The sequence below is a fragment of the Coregonus clupeaformis genome, chromosome 18 (assembly GCF_020615455.1).
Source record: "Coregonus clupeaformis isolate EN_2021a chromosome 18, ASM2061545v1, whole genome shotgun sequence".
NCBI classification, from domain to species: Eukaryota; Metazoa; Chordata; class Actinopteri; order Salmoniformes; family Salmonidae; genus Coregonus; species Coregonus clupeaformis.
In genome coordinates, this window is record NC_059209.1 from 22,101,203 (window position 1) to 22,118,663 (window position 17,461).

The following is a 17,461-nucleotide window of genomic DNA, read 5'->3' on the forward strand; positions in this document are numbered from 1 at the left end:
ATCCAGTGTTGTAAACTGTAAAATATCAGTGAAATTACAGCAATTCAGGGGTCATTGAAGGGTCAATGATCAGGGCGGAGATGTGTCTGAAAAACTAATTAAGGATTGTGCTTTTATGATCAGAAAAATGAATAGGTTTCGCCATCTGCTGTTTATCTTAGCAAGAAGCAGGCTAGGAAACAGCTACTTGTAAAATAAGGAGCCATAGTTCACCCAAATTGAAATAAAGTGCATTTATTTAAGAAAGAAAACAATTTGAAACCAACATCACAGTTTACAAATGCTTTCTTGAATTCTGTTAAGAAAATAAGCTTACCTACTAGCAAATAAAGCAGTACAAAGACTGTTCCCCAGAAATCGAAACAAAGTGAACTCTGCTACATTAGAGAATGTTCTGCTGTTTGGCAACTTGATCATTAGCCGTTTTGAGCTCTAGCCCCCAGAAAACAGACAAAGCGATGCATCAGAACCATGTCCAAAGTGCTGTTGGTTATCAGTGTAATTAACTACATTGCTTAATTCATTTTATGTCCAGCAACACCACTGGATGGGAAACATTTTTTTAAGCCCCTGGATCACAGCTTTAAAGATGAGACATTTCAAATGTTCTCTGGTGTCTTTAGTAGGTCTGGCCTGAGTAGCAGTATAACACTGATCCCTCACCCCCAGACCAATCATGTCTGTGGCCCAAATGGAATCTAGACCCTACTATGCACTTGTGGAGATCTAATTAGCAATATGATTTTAATACATTCCCCTAGGAGGGCAAGTTACACTTATTACCATATTGCGTACACCTTTCAAATCCTCTCAGATCTGCATAAGAGCATAGGTAGGCTCCATTTGGGATTGGGAATGTTAGAGGGGAACGCTCCCTTCAGTACAAAATGATGCTACACGGAGCTTGCATCCATGTTCATCTCAGATCTCTCACACATCACTCAGTTCACAGGTCTATCTGTAGTTTCAAGATTTATAAAATACCTTAGAACCCTGTTGTGTTTGAGGTCTAACGGCCATATTCTTTGACATTTAAGAAAGGAAAAAGTGTTTGACAATGGATAGCCTACAATAATCCATGTTTCGACCTTGTTTATTTGCGAGCACCACTGAACCGTGTGTATGTTCCTTGGTCATCCACAGGTAGGCACAGCGGCTTCTGCTATTGCGTTGTTGAGGTGCTGATGCTTGATGATGCCCAGTGACCATGGCCAACAAGATCAAGCACTCTTAAATAACAAGCCCTTAGCCCAATTGAATAAAACCTGGTTTCTGGGGCAAGTCAAAAACTTGTTTGAATGATCATGTTCACTTTCATTTTAACATTGCATCAATGACAACAAATCCAAAACATGAATTCTTGCAGCGCAAGAAAAAAGGGTCGGAAGCACCAGCAAGATATATTGTTTGATGACATTCTGTTCAAAGTGCAAAAATGCCATATTGTTGACCAGAAAACCATGTTTGATGTGTCTACAATAAACTAATATACTGCACTTTCACTAGTTTCAGAGATACTGTAGAACAATGGAACCCTGAGATATTAAATATTTTGAATAGCTGTGTGACTGGAGTGCTATTTCCAGGGTCATGTTAATAATACAAAAATATGTTTTAAACCTTTTGCAACAGGAAACTGAAAATGTGCAGGTAGTCCCTCCCGGTTTCATTCCGCTCCTTTCCATTTGGTGCCTAATGAACCTGACCCAGGGCTCTAAAACAACAACCTTCCAGAGCCACAACTAAAGCAGCTACCAGTCACAGGTTTAACCTGATCTTGGCAACACCCAACAAAAACAATCACAGGTTGCAACCCTTACACTCCAGTGCAATGAAAATCCTTCCCAAAATAATCTCAAAGAATACCTGGATACCTCTTTGGGAGAGTAGAGTGGCTATGGCTCTGTTTTAAAAGGGACGGGAGGAATTTTGACAGCTTCTACACTTTTAAGACAGAGCCTCAGTGTTATATAGAAATACAAATATAGCAATATACATGTTAGTTTTTTAAAACCAAAAATAGGTTTTGTTTATGACATATGTTACATGGATGTTTTGCCGGTGTCATGGCAGATTGTAGTGAAGGAGGAGGGGGTGGGGTGGGGCTGGATTGGGGGTGTGGTGGTGGCCGCTTCTTGATCTACGAAAAGTTAATGCAGTTATGGCAAGGCATGGCCTTAATATTATTTTCCCTCATATTTTCCTCTTTTTACTTCTCTGTGAGCGAGAGCTGCAATATCCTCTCCAGCTCCTCCTCTTCCTTCTTCCTCCTCCTTCCCTCATCCTCGGCCTGGGCCCGGGCCGACAGCTCCATGGCCATGCGGAGGTCCGCATCGGGGCTTGAGGCCGAGGTGCCCGAGCTCGCCTGACTCGACGTGGTGTCTCCCAAGTCCACCAGCACCCCCTCTGGGATGCTTCTGGAAGAACAGAGGAGGGATATGGATATATTCTGAATATACTGCATGTGCTAATTGGAAGTCAATTTGGACAAAAGTGAAAAGTGTAGATAATGATATGCATGAATACTTGGCGTACCCGTCACTCTGGCTACTGAATATGGGGTCCGTGAGGTCACCATTGGCATCCTCCCATGTCACTTCCTAGAGGACAAAAAAAAGGGTGGAGTTAGTGAGGTGAAACTCTTGGCACGTCCAGATAAAACTGGCATAAACGTAACGGATAGGATTCCCTATTCCTTATGTCAGACAATAATATAGTTTCCATACAATCCACTATCTGGAAGTTTTGCAACATTGCAGCTTCCTGAACAGACCGACCACTGGTCGAACAGATGAACACCAAGGCGGCGGCCGTGAGCGCAAGAGGACCAGATAGGGAGTGAAACAGATGAGTAGGAGGGGGGTGTGTGTGTGTGGCATCTAGGACCTGTCCCAGGGCTCCACCACCGGACTCCAGCAGACTCTGGTGGATGGCATACTGCAGTAGCTCCTCGTCGTGATTTGACACCGCCGTGTGGCGGCTGCCACCCCCTCCTCGGTGGCGGTAGTGTGAGGGCACCTCGAACACCGAGGGGCACACCTGGAATAGAGGGGGAACTGGGTGGAGGGAACAGTCATACAGAATGATGTTAATAGTGGTGGCTGTCAATATTGACATTTCGACCAAAAGCGATATGGATACAAACATTAATATTGGTTGTTCAGCTGTTAGATGCAACTGAAGAAATACATTTGAGAAATGACTATATGTGTGATTTGTTTTGTTCAGACCCCATGGGGACAAATTCCGGGGTCACCCTGGTCAGCGGCATGGGCGTGCCTTGCCTACCTGCAGCTTCCCCACAGCTGCCCTCCTCGGGTGTGGCAGTGGAGTGGTCGCCCGTACTGCATTTGTTGACACTGCCAAATGAAATGCGGGCGTTGAGCACATGGAATAGGGGAATCTCTGAGTGAGAGGAAACAAAGACAGGTCACTCCATGGATCCCATTATTTATAAGCAAATGCCTCTATGGTGGGCTTTTCATTGTGGTACCTTGTATGTGTAGGTGCCGTTTTTCTCAATCAGGCCCGTATGTATGAAGCGTCTCAGAGTAGGAGTGCTGATTTAGGGTCAAAAGGAATAAGATTATATGGACTTGATCAGCACACCTCCTCTGAGACGCTTGATACAGTTGTGCTTGAATGAGCCGAGTGGCACAAGCATTTTGTGTAAACATTCTCATTTCATCACTCTGTTCCACAGAGGTGTGATTGTACCTATTTTTACAGGGAACCCTGGAGGGAACTTGAGGGTGACAAAATCCCGCAGCCGGGCGAAGTGGGTGCTGGTCCGGGCCATGAGATCGATGATGGGGGTGACCTGCTCCACCAGGGAGAGAGGGTGTTCCTCGCTCATCCACAATGTACCCTTGAACCTGGACACATCAGGGTCGTATTCATTATTGTACACCGTAGCAAAACATTTTCCAATGGAAAACAAAAACAATTTATAATTGGACAAGTTAAGCTAGTCCCTCCTGTTTCAGTCCATTTTCTTCTGTTTGGTGCCTAATGAATACGAACCAGAAAACAGTGTCGTCGTGTTTGAGGGATCAGTTTGAGGAAGCGCAGAATTGCTAATCTTGATCCCATCATGAGTAGTTATTTGGGATGCAGGGTGATTTGTAGATATGGCGATTTGTAGATTATGCGCACTGCAAAGTAGTCCCATCTCAATACAACCACCCTTATGCTAAAACCTAAACACCAACACCTTCTTATGAACTGAGAGGGAACCCGTTATAAAAACAATCAAGACTTCTGATGACATGAATATTGATCAGAAAGCCTTGCTCTCTCTTGGGTTTTGCAGCATAATTGTCTTACTTCTGGGTTCGGACGGTAAGTTCAATGGGCCGGCCAATGTCTCGGTCTTCAAGGTCAAACGCAGGGTCAAAGTACTCCTGTGGTGTGATGGCGGTGGGGTTGGTGGCTGTCGCATACTCCAGAGTGAGGTCCTATCCACAATATGACCAGAGTAGAGCATTCTTATTGAAGCCATTATACACCAAGTTGAGCGTTCTTATTGAAGCCCATATGAACCAAGACGAAGCATTCTTATTGAAGCCATTACAAATCAAACAGGCAAGTAAGATTCTGTCTATATAGGTCATACAAAAATGAGATAATCCACCATAACCTCAAATTCAGGTCTGCTGATCTCTTACCCCTTGAGCACTTATCTGCTGCTCCACAGTGCCCAGAAGATACTCCAGAACATTCCTCTCACCTAGAAGCCAAAAAAAAGAGACAATCCACACAAAGCGTTATTGTGTCTGACAGAGCGTTAGTCTCCAACAAGTCCCCTTCTAAACCGAGACAGGTCATTTTGGTTCTGCGTACTCTCTCTGGGTTATGTAGGGAAAAGGTGTATACTTTTTATTCTAGCCTTCTCCTCATCGGTGAGATGCTCTGTCCTTGTCCGGATCACCACGTTTACATTGTTCACAGTGAAAACCTGCAATGAAAATAAAAACAGCTCATGCAGTATACCGCATACTATCCTTCCATTTACTGCTACTAAAATAAAATAACAACTGACCATTTAAAAAAAGCTGGCAATGTACTGTAGATCTTGTCAAATTAAAGAAAGGGACTTGTGTAAGGTCAGCAAACCAAGACAAGCAACAAAATAATTATATATCAACAACACAAGAATGCTTTAATAAATGCACAAACCTTAGCCTCGAAACCATTGACAACTTCCGTTTTGTCACTCCTCCAACCCAAAATCCCAGATTTATTTCTGTGAAAAACAATTTAATGTCATGTTACTATAAATCCATGTACAAGTTTACACATCCTTCAACATACTTATTATATTACACAATAGAGAAACAAGATAAAGTATGGTTTGGGTCTTGCCTCTCAAAAGCAATGTCCCTGGTGTCCAGAAAGGTATTAACAATGGGCGTGGTCAGCCGCTTGGCCACTTCCTGTTCTGCAGGTTGCATGGAGTCCAGCGTTACGTCTTCTATCTCCCTGGAGATGTCAAAGCGCTCCGTGTCCACCACCTCTTCGTCATGGTTCACCTCCATGAACTCGGTGCAGGTATCTGCCAATGGGCACAACCACACACTATGAAACATGCCAACAGAGCAAAAGACGAGGTAAAAGATGAGACGGCCTGCTGAAACAGAGGTCAGGAGGACACAGTTGCGTGCAAGCCTCACTCAGGGGAAAAAGGGACTCACCATCTCCTCTGAAAATGAAACTCCGACGACCTCTGATCCAGGTCATGTTCTCGAAGCCTAGCAGAGTGGCATCCACGCGCAGGCTGGCCCCACTCTTCCAAATCCGACACACATCGCCGGGACAAACCCGGGACACGAGAGGGACTGGGAAAGGATGGGAAAGCAACGTAAACAACAACGTCTCAAACATCTACACACGGCCAATTCTAAAGGGGGATTTTCAAGTAGAACTTACTCCCAACTTGTGAACTCCCATTTCATTTCCATGTAGAAATCCGCGGACTGGGGGGATTGAAAAGAGGCATGAGTTTGCGGTTCTTTGTTTTTTTTGTGATGAGTGAAAAACATTTCAGAGAGGGGAGCAAACAGAGAGAGTAAGAGAGAGGGCGAGAGAACACCTCACGGATCTTGCTCAGAAGCTCAGGCACTCCTCCCAGGGCTGTAGAGGCTTTGAGGTAGTCTCTCCGCTGGAGCACTAGCTGCACCATCTCTGGGTCGCCGGTGCTGACCGCCTCCTGCAGCACTACACACAATCAGGTTTAAAACAAGAAGATATTTTAAACATATAACATACTTCTGTGACAATAAATGTATACAAAATAAATTATTGTTATGGCCAGCATCAACTACTAAGCTGTGTGTGTAGTAACAAGAGCTATTGTGTGAAGCAGTGGAAATAAATCATGTGTCCCACTTCGACTGGAATAGACACCTACTGATTCAAGCGTACATGTTGTGTGAAATTGATACAGACACCCCCACTGTCCATGTGTGGAAGTGACTTTGATCACACAATTTAACAACCAACAAATAGACCTATACCAAGGTGTCAGATGAAGCCATAGCCCTATAAATAGTATGCCAAAGTCATGGTATTAATACACATTTACATTTGGATATATGTTTTATTTTATTCATTATATAAATAAAAAAGACAATATCCAAATGTAAATGTTTATTATAAAATATAATGAATGTGGCATTCTATTTATAGGGCTAATGAAGGCAAAACACAGAGGTCTGAATTGTCATGGAGGATAGCCTGCCTAACCTGTCCAATTCTTGGCATTCTCTTTGGTAACTTCAGCGCCATGTCTCAGAAGCACTCTCACCGACTCCAGGTGGCCCAGTGACACAGCCAGGTGGAGCGGTGTCCTTCCCCTGGGATCCACAGCCTCGACGTCGTTCTGAGAAGAACAAACAAACAAACAAGCATTGCAATGGCTTCAAAAACAAATAGCCTAGCTACCTAAAGAGAATCTCTCGAGATCGTCATCATACACACTGGAAGCTATAGCTACACTGAGGGGATTCGATCATCTGGCCCGGGTTACCCCGGTGGGAGGAGTTTGCACCGAGTGAAAAGTGATTGCATTAGATTTCCCCATGGATATTCAGTCTGAAAGAAATCTGCATAAAAAAGACAATAGTCTACAAGTCAGAATGTTGAATAAAATGACATTTACACTTACTTCACCAGTTGTACATGCTGTTGGTCCATTTGATGGTAGGATGTGGAGGTAAAATATCCACAGGAAAGTGTTGTTTACCCAACTTTTTGCGGTGCCGGTAGGTTCTGCCGCTTGTATTTTCAATCTCCTGATGCATTGCACAATATGTAAACAATAGCCGAATGTAACCGAAAGTATCATCCAAAGCACATTTCCTCGCAATCTGGAAGTGTTAGTGAAATTTGCCAGTTGATTGTGCAGGACAACGTGCGCTCTGTGGTTCGGTTAGGCTCGGCCATATTGTGCAAGTGTTTGTCGGGTGCGAATTGTGTCAATATTGAAAATAAACTGGAAATACAAACCAGCATACTTAAGGTCGGATTGATAACGCTTCTCTGTGGATATTTTGTATCAGATTACCTCAGACATAGTGGCAAAATCGGCAGACAACATGTAAAGTAAGTTGAAATGGAGTTTGTTCAACATTCTGACTTGTAATGGGATTGTTCGGGAATGCTGAGCCTACATGTTAGAGACGAGAGTGTATTTCGCTCTCCTATTCTAAAAGAGGCTACATGCTGCATTGACTGAGCAGCTCAGATTACTGTTCGTTTGAGAAGGGCGCTCCTCCCTCACCGCTTTTGCATGTCACGGGCCATAGACCGGTTCACCGCAATAAATCCCCCATTTCCTGTTAATGACAAATACTCAACTGACAACAAAAACATTTAGAATGGAGTAAAGCAACCATATCTTTGGGTTATGATTAGCTGAGAATGATCCACTCCACGACATGTACATCACATCTCAATTCTCAGCTAGGTTATTATAATAGGAAAATACAGTTTCTAAACTCTTAAGGCGTTTCTATTCTTCAAGAATCAGTGGCCAGCCTATACCAGGTGTCGAACAGCAGGAAATAGCCTATGCAAAGTGAAACCAGTAGTAACGTTAACAAGAAGGCTAGCTATGCTGAATGAAATGTGTACTGTAGTTAATATCATCATGATTAATGATGCAACATGGCATTCCGTGAACGGATAAAATGGCATACATAGCCTAGGAATTACGCCAATCAAATTGTATGCTTCTCCATGTCAGGCCAAGTAGCTAGCTAGCTTCAGACATTTTGAAGCAGATAGATCTAGATCTGTAGTTAGCTAGCTAAAGGCGGCCAAACAGGCAAGTAGCTATAGCTAGCTCATTGTCCATATTTTGACATAACTACCTTTGTGGAGTCGTTTTCCAATTTCCTGTAATCATTTTCCCAGACTAAGGAATGTAGTGGAAACTTCACCCTGAAATCTTCGTTGGCCGCGGATAACATCTTCCCCCAACGTTACTAGTTTCAACTTCTCAATATAGCTAGCTTATATTTACAGCCATGGACAACCTAAGCTAAACCTTAACGTTGAAGAAATGTTAATCAATGCACCTCATCTCATATTCCAACTGGATCCATGTCAAATTGTGCTAGCCATAGATAGCCAACTAACGTTACTACCAAATAAAACTTTTCGAAAAACAAGGAAGTGTCACGTTGAGACCATTGTGGTACGGGTGTTTGAAATAAACTATTTGAGGATAAAGACCAATATAGGACTATATTTATGAATACATATTATTATTTGTATATATTTCTTAAATAAAAGACACGTTTTTAAGTTCAATATTAGCAAATAACAAATTCCGCCTCCCGAAAAATGTATTTTTTTTCTCCAAGCAATGACGTTACCATGTTACGCTATGGGCGGGGGAAGCGAGGCTTTACTTCTTCTTCAATGAGTTTTAACGGCGGTTGGCATCCACTTTGTTGCATTACCGCCACCTACTAGACTGGAGTACAACTCACTTATATTTTGCTTGAAAAATAAAATAAAGAAATACCCTACCATCTAACACTACACTCACAAATTCAAAATTATTATTAATAATTAACACCACCCTTCCCCACTATCTAAATATATTCATTCCCACCTCATACCCTCAACCTGAAATGATGGGACATCACCACTTAACAATCCCTGTAACTCTTCTGATGTCAAGTCTCGTAAACCCAAATACCTCTCTGCAGCTGCCACCACAACCTCAATTTTCTTCGACTTACGTTCCATCCATGCAGTACAATTAATAACCATTGCTATAAACGCTAAAAATCCAATCTTACTGAAACATATCACTTGCTGGCCTATCCCTCTGTACTGGTAAAAACCTACTACTCTCACCACTCCCACCCTTGACACCTCTTCCTCTACTTTCTTCACTGCCTCAGCATATGACAACTTCTTCACTACTCTTACCCTGGAAACCTCAACCTGCTTCTCTCGCACGGGACATTTCTGATCCCCAGCCCCATGGCCACCCCTACAATTAGCACATACCACTACTTTCCCCAATGCTACACATTCCTTTGTTTTATGCCCTTCTGCACACCTTGGAACCTCCCTCCTACATACTGCTGCCACATGCCCATACATTTGACACCTGTAACATCGTAATGTAATGTATTCGGCACATAAGCTCATACAGGATAACTTATATATCCTAACTTCACTTTGTCTGGCAAAGACAACTTCAAAACTCAAAAGAACAGACAATGACTCTTCTGTTTCCTCACTCTCGCCATCCGGTGTGCGTCGCACCAAACAACGAGCATCACAAACACCGGGAATCTTCAGTTGGTCCACTTTTACATTTACTGCTACCCCAGTAATCACTCCTTTCAATGGCGCCCTTTTCTTGAGAGCGAAACAATTCACAATTATTTCCCCCATTTGTTTAACTCTGAGCGCCTTCTCCCTCTGCCCAACAGAAACACAAACAATTATCACTAGACCACTTCTGATTACCCTCACCGATTCCACTACACCCAACGCTTTTTTCACCCATCTTGAAACCACAAATGGATCAGCCAAAAGGCAAGGGTGCAATTTTTCCAAAAACTTCACTCCTACTGTCACGGACTCATCTTCATCCTGACCCTCTGTGAAAGCCTCTGGCTCCGAGTACTACCACACCTACCACCTCCGATACTTCACCCTCATTCACTTCCATTTCTCCTCCTGTATTCAGCTCACTTTGCTTACATTTCCTACCATTCTTCTTTACCAAACCTTCTCCCTTTCCCCCGCCTCAAGCTCACATTCTTCCTCCCTCTCTCTCTGCCTCTCTTTTTCCTTCCATTCCTCCTCCGCCATCCAAGTATACGTCTCCTTATCCCACAGCTGTCTGTTAGACATCGTTTTTCCTCCAACTTCAGCCACCAACTAGCTAGCGCTGTGAAAGAAATCAGCGTCTCTCAGCGAGGCTTTACTAATTTCTGCCAATACAAATACTTTTTCGTACATATAATTTAAGTATTGTAAATATAGAAATGTACTTTAAGTAGTGCATATTTGCGCAATTAAATTGCAAATCAATGACAACAATTCGTGTTGTTATTGATTTACCATGCGACGCTTCCCTTTACCACCACAACAACAACAACAACAACCACTTACCAAGGTCATTGCTAGAAGGGATCCAGCTTTTGTCAAATGAACGTCAAAAGTTTTTTCTTTCTTTGCCTTTTATACTGAACAAAAATATAAACGCAACAATTTCAACGTTTTACTGAGTTACAGTTGAACTAAGGAAATCAGTCAATATAAATAAATAAATTAGGCCCTAATCTATGGATTTCACATGACTTGGCACCCACTCCGGAGCCAGGCCCAGCCAATCAGAATGAGTTTTCCCCCACTGAAAGGGATTTACTACAGACAGAAACACTATTCAATTTCATCAGCTGTCAGGGTGGCTGGTTTCAGACGATCCCAGAGGTGAAGAACCTGGATGTGTAGGTCCTGGGCTGGCGTGGTTACAAGTGGTCTTCAGTTGTGAGGCCGGTTGGATATACTGCCAAATTCTCTAAAACAACATTGGAGGTGGTTTATGGTAGAGAAATGAACATTAAATTATCTGGCAACATCTCTGGTGGACATTCCTGCAGTCAGCATGCCTATTGCACGCTCCCTCAACTTGAGACATCTGTGGCATTGTGTTGTCTGACAAAACTGCACATTTTAGAGTAGCCTTTTACTGTACCCAGCACTAGGTGCACCTGTGTAATGATCATGCTGTTTAATCAGCTTCTTGATATGCCACACATGTCAGGTGGATGGATTATCTTGGCAAAGGAGAAATGCTCACTAACAGGGATGTAAACAAATTTGTGCACAACATTTTTGAGAAATACCCTTTTTGTGCACATATGGAAAGTTTCTGGGATCTTTTATTTCAGCTCATGAAACATGGGACCAACACTTTACATGTTGCGTTTATATTTTTGTTCAGTATAGCTAACCCTAACTCTTAACTTTAACCTAATTCTCCTAACCTGCCACGTTAATTATCCTTACATGCTACATAACGTCAAATCGGAAGTTAATTTGACAAAAATGTGATCCCTTTCTAGCCATGACCACTGAACAACTAGCTACAACAAAGATTGTGGATAATTGAAGATAATTTACTCCGGTCGTTTAACGTTGAAAAAAAGATCACTTCCGGTGTACTTAACGGGTGGCTCTCCCATAGACACCAATGTGATAGCAACGGGGACTGGTCTACTTAAATATTCCATTTTGCAGACGGTTTTATCCAAAGCGACTTACAGTCATGCGTGCATACATTTATGATCGAACCCACTACCCTGGCGTTACAAGCGCCGTGCTCTACCTGCTGAGCTACAGAGGACTTCCATTGAAACAGAAAACATGAGGGAGTAGGATGTTTCGCATCCTCTTCCGTCTCTACTAGTACTAGTAGAGACGGAAGAGGAAGCGAGACACCCCACTCGCTGTTTTTTTCTGGTTCAATGAACTAAGTAGACTAGACCCAGTTGCTATTACATTGGTGACTATGGGAGACACGCCGAGTTAAGTAGACCGGAATTGACCATTTTTTCAATGGTAAACGGCCTGAGTGAACTATCTTCATTTATCCACCATCTTTGGTACTAGTTAGCGCACAAATTTTGGCACACTCAACCAGCTACTTTTTAAATTAAACAGTCGTTTGGCTGACCATTTTACATTGTAGGCGACTGCCAATTGACTAATCTACAAAATACTTTTTATGTAGTGTTACTGCTGTCCATTGATATATTTCGTAATTCCATTCTGAATAGAAGTACTTTCACGAGCTGGCTCGGCTACGGTTTGTGCTGTCCGGGATCCTAGACGTCCCAAGGATTCCAGATGGCATGGACCGCTCGGCTACAGGGTTTTAACTAGTTACCACAGCCAATAAAATCGACTATATCATAAAAATTCATGAAAACAAAAACGTGTTTTGGGGTCTTCAATTGAGGTTAGGGTTAGGTTTTGGTTTAAAATCAGATTTTAAGAAGATACATTTGAGAAATAGGCGGGGTTTATGACTTTGTGGCTGGAGTAACTAGTGAAGACCCGGCTACACACAACTAGTGGCAAGAGAGTTTCCTTCCTGACAATCGCAGCTGCTTGTTGTGTGCAAGCTAGCTAGCGGTAGCTTGGTTGGAGCAAGAAACTAAGATTGAAGAGGAAACTATTTTGCTCCTCTCCAATCAACTGCTCTGTCTTTTTAAAACAACAGGTCATATGTAATTCGCTTAGATAAATTCTTCCCAGCTATCAAATGAGTATATAAACACTCATCAATTCCCTTGACTTTTTTTAAAGGCCTTTTTTTTCTCTGCAAAGGATGTCAAAACGATTAAGGAATAGTGAGGTTTGCGCGGATTGCAGTGTCCCAGGTAAGTGACTTAACGTTACTGATCAATGGTGGGTAGCTAGCCAAACCATACATCATCCAGGCGGAATACTAGTCAAGTATTAACATGGCTAATAGATCTAGCTATCAGCTATTACTTGTTAGCTTACTTGCTAACTAGCAAGTAATAGCTAGATCTATTAGCCATGTTAATACTTGACAAGTATTCTGCCTGGATGATGTATGGCTTGGCTAGCTACTAGCTACCCACCGTTGATCAGTAACATGGTTGATGTGTTGGTTTATGAAGCTAGCACTGAGCTCAAATTTAAGCATGAGATTAGGTTAACTAAACTAACGTTAGCTAGTTATGACAGTTCAGCTGTTGACAGTGTTGTTACAAGCGGTGTCTTCCCCCTATGAAGTCAACATTATCAACTACAGTGTCAAATGTACTGCTGGTTCATTGGTTGTAAAATAAACCATCAAGCTATCTGCTGAGTCCTTGCATGAGTCATGCAAGTCTTTGCATTATTTGATCATGATGCAGCTATTCCAAGATAGGGGTGTTTTGATTTTGCAGGAATAACCATTTCAAATATGATTTCCTGTCAAAGTGCTGCCACAATGTATTTCATGTGGTTGTCAATTGAAGTAACATGTTCAGTTTCAGACAAGCCATTGTCTCTTAGTCTCAGTTTAAATGTGGGCATGCAAATCTCCTGATGATATGCCAAGGTAAAATGTGTATGACATGGGATTTGCACAACAATCAAGTCTCTTTCTGCTATAAAATATCAGAAGATGGTTACAATGTGGTGTAGTTCAGTGTGTGCATCCTTTTGCACACCTAATTGTGGTGGTTTAGTGTTGTTGATTGACTTCCTGTGTCTGTCTGGCTGCATGCTTCTGAAGAGTCATGACAGAGGGGATAAGAATTTCTCTGTGGTCATGGTTTTAGATTCTAGAGGTGCTTCCCTTCAATTGCCTTCTGGAATGAGTTTTGACAAGAGTAGAAGAACAGATGACCAGATACACACTGCTTCCACATCTGAACTGTGGTTGGGTCCCCTAGTTACAACCTCACACTGCTGTTCATTTTGGGGAAATGAACCGACTGTCAACCTGCGATTTAAGAATGATGCTGCTGTGCTGTCCAATTTGATGTTGTCACTCCACTCAGAGGCTCTTTATCAGTGGTTAGTAAACAAAATCCACTACAAATACCATACATTGTTTATCTTATAGAATAATGAACATTTCCTAACAATTTAGAGCTCGTCCAAAATGTGTAGAAATCATGTAACGTCCTGCTTCTCTGTGAGAGATTTAGGCAAAGTGTTGTGAGGGTTGTTTTGCATAATGTTTAGCCTATTTCATACAGGAATGACGTTGTGGTGATGTCCAATGAGCACAGGAAGAAAAACAGGATGTTGAGTGAATTGACTGGATGCTGAGGATGCAATGAGAATTGTGGCTATTGTATTTGACTTAGTATAAAATGTTCCTCACCTATTTTTTTTACTCTTCCTCCACTACTCTCAGTAGGTTATTCTATCATAGGGAGTTTTAAATCAGTTTAGGCCTATTGAACAAGCATCTGCGCTTTTCCTTTGTGTTAAATGTTAGTCTAAAAAAATCCACAAAAAAAAATAGAGGTCAACAGCTAGTGGTTGATGTTCCTAGTTAAAAGAGGAACACTGCTTGGTTAGAATATTGGATAGTCTTGTTGGGAAATAAGCCTAATTATTGTGACAATAAGTAGGCCTAGCTGTGTGTAATCTCGTCATCCAGCCGGCTCTCTCTCTATCAATTGAACCTGGGGACAAGGTTAAGCTGTATACAGTAGCCTAGGGCCATTTTGAAGTAGGCTAGCCCACACCAATCTATTTCCAATGGAATTCATTCACTTTTTGACAGCACCCCTTTTGATAAAAAAACATCAATGCAAATAGTCTGGGTAACTATTGGTTAACTGTTTCACTATTTAACAGTCTTATGGCTTGAGGGTAGAAGCTGTTCATGGTCCTGTTGGTTCCAGACTTGGATGGCAGGGAGCTCAGCCCCAGTTATGTACTGGGCCGTACGGACTACCCTCTGTAGCGCCTTGCAGTCAGATGCCATATATTTTCAGCCTCCTGAGGGGAAGAGGCGTTGTCGTGCCTTCTTCACAACTGTGTTGGTGTGTGTGGACCATGATAATTCCTTAGTGATGTGGACACCGAGGAACTTGAAGCTCTCGACCCGCTCCACTACAGCCCAGTCAATGTGGATGGGGGTATGCTCGGACCTCCGTTTCCTGTAGTCCACGATCAGCTTCTTTGTCTTGCTGACATTGAGTGAGAGGTTGTTGTCCTGGCATCACACTACCAGGTCACTGACCTCATCCTTATAGTCTGTCTCGTCATTGTTGGTGATCAGACCAACCACCGTTGTGTCGTCAGCAAACTTAATGATGGTGTTGGAGTCGTGCACGACCACGCAGTCATGGGTGAACAGGGAGTACAGGAGGGGACTAAGCATGCACCCCTGAGGGGCCCCTGTGTTGAGGGTCAGCATGGCAGATGTGTTGTTGCCTACCCTCACCACCTGGGGGCGGCCCGTCAGGAAGTTTAGGATCCAGTTGTAGAGGGAGGTGTTCAATGCCAGGGTCCTGAGTTTAGTGATTAGTTTGGAGGGCATTATGGTTTTGAACGCTGAGCTATAGTCAATGAACAGCATTCTCATGTAGGTGTTCCTCTTGTCCAGGTGAGCAGTGTGGTGTGCAATATAGATTGCGTCATCTGTGGATCTGTTGGGCCGGTATACGAATTGGAGTGGGTCTTTGATGATCTTCATGTGAACCATGACCAGATTTTCAAAGCATTACATGGCTACAGAGTGGCGAGGTGATGGGTCCTCAAATCCTCAAAAGGTTCTACAGCTGCACCATCGAGAGCATCCAGACTGGTTGCATCACTGCCTGGTATGGCAACTGCTCGGCCTCCGACCGCAAGGCACTACAGAGGGTAGTGCGTATGGCCCAGTACATCACTGGGGCCAAGCTTCCTGCCATCCAGGACCTCTATACCAAGCGGTGTCAGAGGAAGGCCCTAAAAATTGTCAAAGACTCCAGCCACCCTAGTCATAGACTGCTCTCTCTGCTACCGCACGGCAAGCGATACCAGAGCGCCAAGTCTAGGTCCAAGAGGCTTCTAAACAGCTTCTACCCCCAAGCCATAAGACTCCTGAACATCTAATCAAATGGCTACCCAGACTATTGCCCCCCACCCCTCTTTTACGCTGCTGCTACTCACTGTTTATTATCTATGCATAGTCACTTTAATAACTCTACCTACATGTACATATTACCTCAATTACCTCGACTAACCGGTGCCCCCGCACATTGACTCGGTACCGGTACCCCCTGTATATAGCCTTGCTATTGTTATTTTTACAGCTGCTCTTTCATTATTTGTTACTTTTATTTTATATAGTATTTTTTTGTGATTTTTGTTTTTTGGTATTCTTTCTTAAAACAGCATTGTTGGTTAAGGGCTTGTAAGTAAGCATTTCAGTGTAAGGTCTACACCTGTTGTTTTCGGCGCATGTGACAAATAAAATGTGATTTGACAGTCATTTAGACAGGTTACCTTGGCGTTCTTGGGCACAGGGACTATGGTGGTTTGCTTGAAACATTTAGGTATTAGAGACTGGGTCTGGGAGAGGTTGAAAATGTCAGTGAAGGGTCTTGCCAGCCTGTCAGCGCATGCTCTGAGTAGGCATCCTGGTAATCCGTCAATGTTAACCTGTTTAAAGTAGGACTGGGCGATATGGCCACAATATCCTATCACAGTATTTAAAAAGAAATTGAAGGTATTTTATGTTTTTGAATAATACAAGATCTACATTTGTTTTATGAGTAGTGCGTGACCCTAGGGTGGCAAAACATACATTATACGTGATTTCAATGGGTCTTTCTACATTCTGATTGCTTTATACTGTTCAATTCAACTAATTTTCAGGATTTTCATCATGTTCTGCATTTCCTGCACTCATTTGAGATCATTTCCACACTGCAACATAGGGCTGCATGATATGGGCAAACAATTTAGGCCTTATTTTTAACCAAATGTTGCAATTAAGATTTGACTCGGGATTTAGAGCAAAACTCTAATTCTATAGTTAGAATATAATGGTGGGCACTTTTATTAGCTAGCTAGCTAACTAGCAATTAGCATTAGCGGTTGACACGATTTAGGCCCAACTTGCTAAGAAAAGACAAACTAGATGTTTGCATATGTAAAAAACACAAACTAATAGTGTAATTATAGAATACTAGTGGATTTATATTAAGAAGCAAAGTAAAAACAGCATCGTTGTCATCAACATTGTTGCAGGTGCTGCATTGACCATGCAGACTGAACGCAAGTGTCTCGTGGTCAAGGAACAACAAATGCGCTCCTTGAATGACAGGGCAGGGCTAGGTCTGTGTGGAAAGCAGCATGGAGAGAGAGAGAGAGAGAGTGGAGAGAGATGACTCAAGTAGAGTAAACCGTAAAAGTGGATGTTACACACGGCATATCACATTTAACAAATCAAATA

At 42.6% G+C, this 17,461-nt stretch overlaps 2 protein-coding genes across 15 annotated transcripts in view; one reads left to right on the forward strand and one right to left on the reverse strand.

Annotated features, from left to right (window-relative positions):
- Positions 1–218: 218 nt before the first annotated feature.
- Positions 219–8,941, reverse strand: LOC121550237 (ankyrin repeat domain-containing protein 13A). Its single transcript, XM_041862406.2, has 15 exons — positions 8,373–8,941; positions 6,745–6,880; positions 6,092–6,216; positions 5,931–5,975; positions 5,694–5,838; positions 5,365–5,554; positions 5,179–5,245; positions 4,876–4,957; positions 4,668–4,729; positions 4,327–4,457; positions 3,718–3,875; positions 3,289–3,405; positions 2,887–3,056; positions 2,536–2,600; positions 219–2,417 (listed from the first exon to the last, which is right to left on the reverse strand). The coding sequence occupies exons 1-15, from the start codon at positions 8,469–8,471 to the stop codon at positions 2,210–2,212; spliced, it is 1,800 nt and encodes a 599-aa protein (XP_041718340.1). The 5' UTR covers positions 8,472–8,941; the 3' UTR covers positions 219–2,209.
- A 3,660-nt stretch (positions 8,942–12,601) lies between these two features.
- LOC121550174 (ARF GTPase-activating protein GIT2) overlaps positions 12,602–17,461 on the forward strand; it is a 38,553-nt gene continuing 33,693 nt past the window's right edge. For all 14 annotated transcript variants that reach the window (XM_041862282.2, XM_041862288.2, XM_041862283.2 and 11 more), the window contains exon 1: positions 12,602–12,920. In XM_041862282.2, the coding sequence (XP_041718216.1) occupies positions 12,869–12,920 (52 nt within the window). In that variant the 5' untranslated portion in view covers positions 12,602–12,868. The remainder of the gene's footprint in view (positions 12,921–17,461) is intronic.

Coding starts and splice junctions, on each gene's coding strand:
- LOC121550237 (XM_041862406.2), bottom strand. CDS start 8,471: ATGTTATCCGCGGCCAACGAAGATTTCAGGGTGAAGTTTCCACTACAT. Junction 6,881..8,372: donor TGGAAAACGACTCCACAAAG/GTAGTTATGTCA, acceptor TGTTCTTCTCAG/AACGACGTCGAGGCTGTGGA. Junction 5,976..6,091: donor TTCTGAGCAAGATCCGTGAG/GTGTTCTCTCGC, acceptor CAATCCCCCCAG/TCCGCGGATTTCTACATGGA.